Raw genomic sequence first — 8,347 nt, forward strand, 5'->3', positions numbered from 1 at the left:
CCAACCTGAAACGTCAACTTTCCTGCTCCTCTGATGCTGCCTGGCCCGCTGTGCTGCTCCAGCTACACGCCGTGTTATCACTCACCCCGTCTGTTCCCTGTGGCCCTGCAAAGCCAGGGTTGAACCTGCCTCCACCACACTCCCAGGACACATTCCAGATCCTAACCGCACATTGTATAAAAAGGGCTTTTCCTCATACCCTCTGTTGCCAGTTACTTTAACTCTGTGCCAACTCATTCTCTTTTGTCAATGGGAACAGCTTCTCCCTCTCTATTCTGCGCAGACTCTCGTGAATTTGAACACCTCTACCAAAACTCCTGTCAATTTTCTCTTTTCTAATGATAACAGGCCCAGTTGCTCCAATCTATCCCCATAACTGAAGTCCCTCATTCCTGGAATCTATCTCAAAAATCTTTGCTGTGCCCTCTCTAAGACTTGCAAATCTTTTCATTCGCAGTGATTTAAAACACAGCAACATCAGTCAGAAGTTTGGAATTCTTAAAAATCTTTTTTAAAAGATGTATGTAGTTTCACATCACAATTTTTCTGAGATTTATTCATTCAAAGGAATTAGCCTCCAGAAGGTGCTGGGGAGCAGCAACCTACTTGAATCACTGCAGCCCACATGGCAATGGTACCCCGTTGTACAGTTTTTTTTTAACTCCCTGTTTGATGAACTGACTGTCTTGCTAGGCCATTTCAGAGGGCAGTTAAACATCAACCTCCAAGGTGTGGGTCTGGAGTCACACGTAGACCAGACTCGGTTAGGGCAGTTTTTCCATCCGCCCCCAACCATCAATGAACCACACACTTTGTTTTAAATAATGATCAACGATAGTTTCCTGTTCACGATTATCGATACAAGGATTTTCAATCAAGGCGTGTTTAATGAGCTGAATTTGAATTGACGAGATGCGCTGATGTATCAGGATTATTAAGGCAGGCTTCCACGTTGCTTGCCTGGTAACGTAACCAGTCTGCCAGCATATCCACGGCAGCAATAAGCAACAAACCTGCTCAGTTGCACCACTTGGTCTGTCTCTTTAAAGTCACTGTAAGGGTAAATGGTCTCAGGAGCTGCCCAGGTCAACGAGGGCCATTTATTGCCAGACAATTACATTAGCTCCTGTCAGCCAACGCACCCACCCCTGCTCCCAGGAAGTAAGCCACTTCCCCCCCACCCCATACGCCTGCCCAGTGGTGACCCTATTCTAACATCTTTAACTTCACGTGAACGCAGAGGGTAAAGCGGGGAGAATGATGAGAGCTGCAGAATTCGGAGAGGTTTGGCTTCGGTTCTTGAGTGGGCGGGAGGTGGGGACTTTAGCTGTGAGCTGGTTTTTGGGAGAGAGAGAGGGGGGCAGTGGAAAGGGGGGAGTTGAGCATTGGGCAAAGTTGATGAGGGCAGCATTTCAACAAAACGAGACAAACGGCCGACCTTACACAGCCTTTTTTGCTGCAACAGCAGCGATTGGGACCCAAAGAGCAGTCCGTTAGACCACACCCCCCCCAACAAAAGCAGGAAGGTAAATATTTAAAAGGGGCCTCGCAAGTGTCAGCACTCAGCCGAAGCTCCACAACAGCCACTGCAGTTTCAGAACTAGTCACCTCAAAATTCTGCTGTGCAACCCTCAATGAGGGTCATGGCACACAGCATATGAAGCCATGAATTAAACCCAGACAGTCCAATTTCACTTCATGCATAGCTCAATGCTGCCACAGTGCACTCAGTGAAAGCATTCCACCGTGATGAAGCTGTACAGGACTTTGGTTAGGCCACACCTGGTGTACTATGTGCAGTTCTAGTCACTGCCCTACAGGAAGGATGTGTTCGCACTGCAAGTGGTGTGGAGGAGATTTGCCAGCATCTTACCTGGGATGGAGCTTTTCAGCGATGAAGAGAGACTGGACAAGTTTTCTTTGGAGCAGAGAAGGTTGAGGAGGGAAACCTGATAGCATCATAGAATCCCTACAGGTCATTCAGCCCATCAAGTCCACACTGATCCGCCGGAGTACAGCCCACCCAGACCCAACCCCCTACCCTATCTGTGTAACCATGCATTTCCCAAGGCTAGTCCACTCAGCCTGCACATCCCTGGACACTATGGGGCTATTTAACATGGCCAATCCACCTAAATTGCACATCTTTGGACTGTGGGAGGAAACCGGAGCACCCAGAGGAAACCCATGCAGACACGGGGAGAATGTGCAAACTCCACACAGACAGTCTCCCGAGGGTGGAATTGAACCAGAGTCCCCAGTGCTGTGAGGCAGCAGTGCTAACCACTGAGTCACCGTGCAGATGTGTAAAATTCTGCGGGGAGTGGACAGAGTGGATAGAAACCTGCTTCTCCCCCTAGTCGACACAAGGGGCGCAATTTTAAATTGAAAGGCGGGCGGTTTAGAGGGAATTGGAGGAAAAGCTTTTTCACACAGAGGATACTGGAGGTCTGGAATGTACTGCTGGGAGAGTAGTTGAGACAGGAAGCCTCAACCTTTAAGAAGCACTTGAATGAGCATTTGGAGTGTCATAACATTCAAGGCTGTGAGCCTATTGCGGGAAAGTGGGACTAGTGAAGGTGGTAGCGTATTTTTGGTGGTAGACTTGACAGGCTGAAGGGCCTCACCCATACTGTATGTTTCCTTCAATTGACTCAATTGATCGTGAGGTCAACGTCCCAGGTCAGAGCACCTCATCCAGGCCGATACTCCCCATTTCATTCCTGAAGGGGGCTGGGAGGGGCTACACTGTCTCACAATCAGATGTTAAATCAACCAAGATGCCCTCCTCTGCTGTTCCAGGCAAACACGAAGAATCCGACTGTGCTCTTTGGAGAATCCCACCCAGATGTTCTGACCAATTGCCATCCCACAATCAGTGATAACCGAGACTGATGCTACTTGTGGAATTTTGCCATGCACAAATCAATGACTGCAGTGACCCCGTCCTCTATAAAGTACACTGTCAGCTGGCAATCTCTTTGTGACATCCTGAGGTTTGAAAAGGGCCTTGAGAAAAGCAAATGCCACCTTTGTTCCCTATAAATTTTGTTCAGTTTCTCTTCTGACAGACCAGCCGAGGGAGAACATGCAGTCACGGACATAGATGTTTATTAGCCAAACAGCCTTGGACAGTAAACGAGTAATTAGCCCTCCCACAGTGTTGAAAATAATTTATTTACAAAGCAAATGCCGTGTACCCGACTGAACCAGTTGCTGTTTCAAGACTGCCCGCTCACCTGAGTAAAGCGCTGGTGCAATCACTCTCAAAGGAGTCGTCATCTCTCTGGTCCTCAGCTCGCTTTGACACTGGGGAGCTGGGGCTGACCCCTGTGTGGATAAGAACAGAACAACACCTGTCACCCCAGGCTTCACTTACAGACAAACATAATTCCCCTTGCTCATAGAATCATAGAACCCTACAGTGTGGAAGCTGGCCATTTGGCCCACTGGGTCCATACCGACCCTCCAAAGAGCATTCCACCCAGAAAAACCCCCTTACCAATCCCTGGATAACCCACCTATCCTGCATATCCCTGGACACTCTGGGCAATTTAGCATGGCCAATCCATCCAACCTGCACATCTTTGGACTGTGGGTGGAAACCAGAGCAACCGGAGGAAAGCCACACAGACACGGGGAGAACGTGTAAACTCCACACAGAAAGCTGCCCGAGGGTGGAATTGAACCTGGGTCCCTGTGAGGCAGCAGTGCTAACCACTGAGCCACCATGTCACCCTAGTTGGGGACCATAGGGAGCAGGTCCAAGGCGGGGATACTCCCCAGGCTGAAGGGGGGTATTCCCAGTGCCAGTCTCAGCAAAGCTGGCCCTAACACTCCTCGTTCAATCTCACCATGGGGGCATGGTTGAGATGACGGCCTGGTGGTATTATTGTTAGACCATTAATCAAGAGAACCAAGTAATGGTTTGGGAACACTGGTCCAAACCCCACCTTGGCAGGTGGTGGAACTTGAATTCAATTTTAAAAATCTGGAATTAAGAGTCTAATGATGACCACGAATCTATTGCGGATTGTCGTGAAAAACCCATCTGGATCACCAATGTCATTTAGGGAAGGAAACTGCCATCCTTACCCAGTCTGGCCTACATGTGACACCAGACACACAGCAATGTGGTTGACTCTGAACTGCCCTCTGGGGCAATTAGGAATGGGCAATAAATGCTGCCCTGGCCACCAGCACTCACGTCCTGTAAATGAGTAAAGTAGAAATCTGGCTGCTCTGCTGGGGACCTCTCCAAACGGTCATTTCCCCACCGAACCTACGAGTCCCATTAACAGACACAAGCAGAAGGAATAACGGGTGGGAAGGTCGACAGTGGCATATGCTGTGCTGTGGGCATTAACCCTGTCTCCATCTTTCCTTTTAATCTTCAGCCTGAGAGGCACAGGGTTGGTGGGGTGGGGTTGGCGGGCGGCAGGCGTTGGTGGTGGTGCTGTACTCACTGCAGGTGAGATCCTGGGAGAGTTTCAACATGTTCTGCAGGTGGGACCGGACCGACTCCATCTCCGAGATGTGCCTGGATCCACCCTGCAGAGGAAGAACGGACAGGGTGAGGAAGGAGGAGTTCACCTTTCCAGGGGTGATACCATGGTTAATATACTGGTTCTAGCTATTCTGAGACCTGGGCTGAGGACACATGTCCAAGCCCCATCACTGCAGTTCAGCAGCCAGAACAAAACTTAATCTAATCTGACAATACAAGACGTGGGAACAGGAACAATGGAAGTAGCATAAGGCCACTTGGCCTCGCGACCACCATTCTAGATCATGGCTGACCTTCGACCTCAACATCATTTTCCCCACAATAAACCTATATCCCTTTGATGCCTTTAACATCTAGCAGTCTCTGATTTGAACATGGTGAGGTAGAGTGATGCCAATAGCATGGGTTCAATTCCTAAACTGGCTGAGGTTATCATGAAGGGTCTCTCCTTCTCAACATCACTGAAGGGTGTGGTGACCCACAGGTTAGACCACCACCGGTCATCTCTCGTTAATGACAGAACAGTCCTATGGCCTGGTAAGAATCTCCTCAGCCCTCAAGGGTAGAGAATTTCAGCAATTCACAGCCCTCCGCTTGAAGACATTTCTCCACACCTCAGTCCCAAACGGCCTGCTCCCTATTCTGAGACTGTGTCCCCTGGTTCTACAAATTCCACCCCATCCTCGGCAGGAGCGACAACAAACATTGTTTTAACTGGCACCTTATGAACCAGCACTCTCAATAAACCGGCAAAAAATTATATACCCAAAAAATCAGAAGTTTACTGTATTATCACGATCCCTGAGTCATCAGTTGAGGGTGTGAGTGAGAAGGTTCTCTGCCAGTAAGTTTTATTTAAGGAAAAATTGTATTCTTATTTAAGTGATTTATGCTATAAATAAAGTATAACAGTGATATGTATACCCCCTGCGTTACGTTTCTATTACTTAGTGTGTGATTTTACATTGGTTACGTGGACCTCTTGATCAACCAGAACATTGATAAACCAGCATACTCCTGGTCCTGCAGGTACCACTTAATAAAAAAAAAGTTTACTGCAGTACCCTTCCTGTTGAGTCCTGTAAGAAATTTGCACACTCCCACGAGTTCACCCCTTATTCTTCTAAACTCTAGAGGATACAGGCCCAGTCTCCTCATAGGACAGTGCACCACTCCAGGAATCAGTAAAGAGTGAGCGTGAAAGTGTCGAGACTGTCAACAAAACTCGCTGATTGCTCCACTGAGGGCTGGAAAATTGCTGTTTGACTTGATGTGAACCGTTAAGTCCAACCCAGCAAGTTGGCGATTCCTAACCAGTCCTGGGACCTGCTAAGGACGGGGTGCCTTGTGATGGACAACAAATGCCTGACTTGGCAGTAACTTCCTACAGACCCCGTGCCCACCTAAAGAAGAAATAATTTAAATGTGTACTCGCAGACAGCAATGGGAGAGGGACTGGTGTGCACTACTCAGCATTATGTTTATTCTGCTCTCTTCCTGCAAGAGCAGAGACGCACAAATAAAAACTGGCCAGACTGAAAATGAAAATCAAAGATCCTTGGATTTAGATGTCCAGAACAGAAAAGCACAGAAACAGGCCACTCAGCTATTTCATGCCCCACGTCAGCCCCCTCCTGCCCTACCTTATCTCATCCCGGTAACATGTCCTGTTCACTCGCAATTGGGGAACACGCTCAAATACAGCTTTGGTATTCATCTCAACATCCCGCACTGCAGAATCCGGAGTGAGCGACAATAGTTTGTTTGTGCTGGACACAATGATATGACGTTTCCCAGTGGGACTGGATGATGAGGGAAGACTGAAAGTGGCGTGCCAGAGAAATGCAGATTTACCTTCAGCGCTTCGCTGCCTTCTGCCCTTTTGGAGAGTCTCTGGGCCGCCTGCACGGCCGGATCTTCCAGACCAGGGGGTGCCAGCGGCCCAGGGGCCTCCTCGGAGAACTGGACGGACTTTGGGGGGCGGGAGGCCGCGGTTTTGCAGGTGCCTGGCCCTGCCCAGCTGCTGGCAGTCGGCCTGAGCACGGGGTCGGGCTGCCTGGCATGCGGATCTTTGGAACGGTTGGTGAGGGCACCTACAGAGGAGGAGGAGGGAGGAGGAGGAGGGGAGAAGCGGGCAGCTCCCAGCTCGCGGCTCGCCCGCAGCGAGGAGTACAGCCTGGCGGTCACTTCAGAGGAGGTGGTGGCGAGGCTGGCACGGGGGCTGCTGGGCAGGGAGCGTGCCACGGCTGGAGGAGCAGAGCGCCCAAAGTTGGACTTGGCGGCGGCGGTGGCGAGGCACGGGCTCGGCGGGGCAGAGCTAGGCGCAGACGGCGGCAGTAACTCCACATCGCTCATCAGATCCTCGGCTTGAATCGGGGAGTCCATCTGGCGGCACGGCCCGCTCGGGACGGCGCGGGAATCTCTCTGCATCGCACAGCGGCCTCAGGATCCCAACCTGCCGGCCAGAAACACATTCCAACAGGTCACTCACACTAAGTTAAATGAAAAAATAATGACCGCATGGCGAGACAATTCAAAGTCACTCAACATCGGCAACCGCTCGTCCCCATTCTTCCCTCCTAGCCCCCTCTCCTGTCTCCTCAGCATTAGCATTCACCCCTCATGACCATCCTCCCCTTAATTCCTCCCGTGCACCCAAGGTGCTTCACCAATTTACCCCTCTTTTGCCCTCATCCCTCCCTCTACTCGTCCTTGCCCCTCTACGACACAAGCACCTCTTCTTTGCCCGTGTCACGCTCCACTCCTTTTTAAAAACGGTCTGTGATGCTCCTCTACCCTTTACCCCATGTTACCACGCACCTGTCAAATTCTGCCCTCCTTTTCTCTGGTACCCGACACTTCCCTCCCTGTTTCTCCACCCCAGGTAGCTCTCCAGACCCGGCTCACCACATTCCCTCCTCCTGCCCTTGACCCATATCACCTTCCATTTTCCTCTCCATCCTGCGTCATGTTAACTCCCTCTCTTACATCTCTCCATCCCCTGTCTCAGTCCCCTTGCCCCCCACATTCCTCCGACCTCACCCATTCCCCTCAACTCACCTCTCCCCCTTATCCCTCCTTAACACTTCCCCCATAATCCCTCCTCACCTCCCTCATCCCTTCCTCCATAACTTTTTCCACATCCATCTTTCATTGCCTCATCACCCTCCCCTATCCTCCCTCACTTCTTGTCTCCCTCATCTCTCTCCCCTCCCTCTGATCTCCCTCCCTCCTTATCTCCCTCCCTTCTGATCTCCCTCCCTCCTTACCTCTCTCCCCTCTGATCTCCCCTCCCTCCTTATCGCCCTGCCCTCTGATCTCCCTCCCTCCTTATCTCCCTCACTTCTGATCTCCCTCCCTCCCTCCCTCCTGATCTCCCTCCCTCCCTCCTTATGTCCCTCCCTTCTGATCTCCCACCCTCTTTATGTCCCTCCCTTCTGATCTCCCTCCCTTCTGATCTCCCTCCCTCCTGATCTCCCTCCCTCCTGATCTCCCTCCCTCCTGATCTCCCTCCTGATCTCCCTCCCTTCTGATCTCCCTCCCTCTTTATGTCCCTCCCTTCTGATCTCCCTCCCTCCTGATCTCTCTCCCCTCTGATCTCACTCCCTCCTTATCTCCCTCCCCTCTGATCTTCCTCCCCAATCTCCCTCCCTCCTGAACTCCCTCCCCTCTGATTGCCTTCTCCCCTCTGATCTCTCCCCCTCTCCCCTCTGATCTCTCCCTCTCTCCCCTCTGATCTCCCCCTCTCCCCTCTGATCTCCCCCTCTGATCTCCCCCCTGATCTCTCCCCCTCTCTCCCCTCTGATCTCTCCCCCGCTTCCCTCTGATCTCCCCCCTCGG

General features: G+C 51.2%; 1 protein-coding gene across 1 annotated transcript; it reads right to left on the reverse strand.

Annotated features, from left to right (window-relative positions):
* Positions 1 to 3,239: 3,239 nt before the first annotated feature.
* Positions 3,240 to 6,958, reverse strand: LOC125482350 (the record flags this gene model as incomplete). Its single annotated transcript, XM_048594405.1, has 3 exons — positions 6,362 to 6,958; positions 4,467 to 4,551; positions 3,240 to 3,330 (listed from the first exon to the last, which is right to left on the reverse strand). Coding segments are annotated over exons 1-3 (752 nt in total), but the record flags the coding sequence as incomplete, so codon positions are not given.
* Between the last annotated feature and the right edge of the window lie 1,389 nt (positions 6,959 to 8,347).

Source organism: Rhincodon typus, unplaced genomic scaffold (assembly GCF_021869965.1).
Source record: "Rhincodon typus isolate 14 unplaced genomic scaffold, sRhiTyp1.1 hic_rhity00009075, whole genome shotgun sequence".
NCBI lineage: Eukaryota > Metazoa > Chordata > Chondrichthyes > Orectolobiformes > Rhincodontidae > Rhincodon > Rhincodon typus.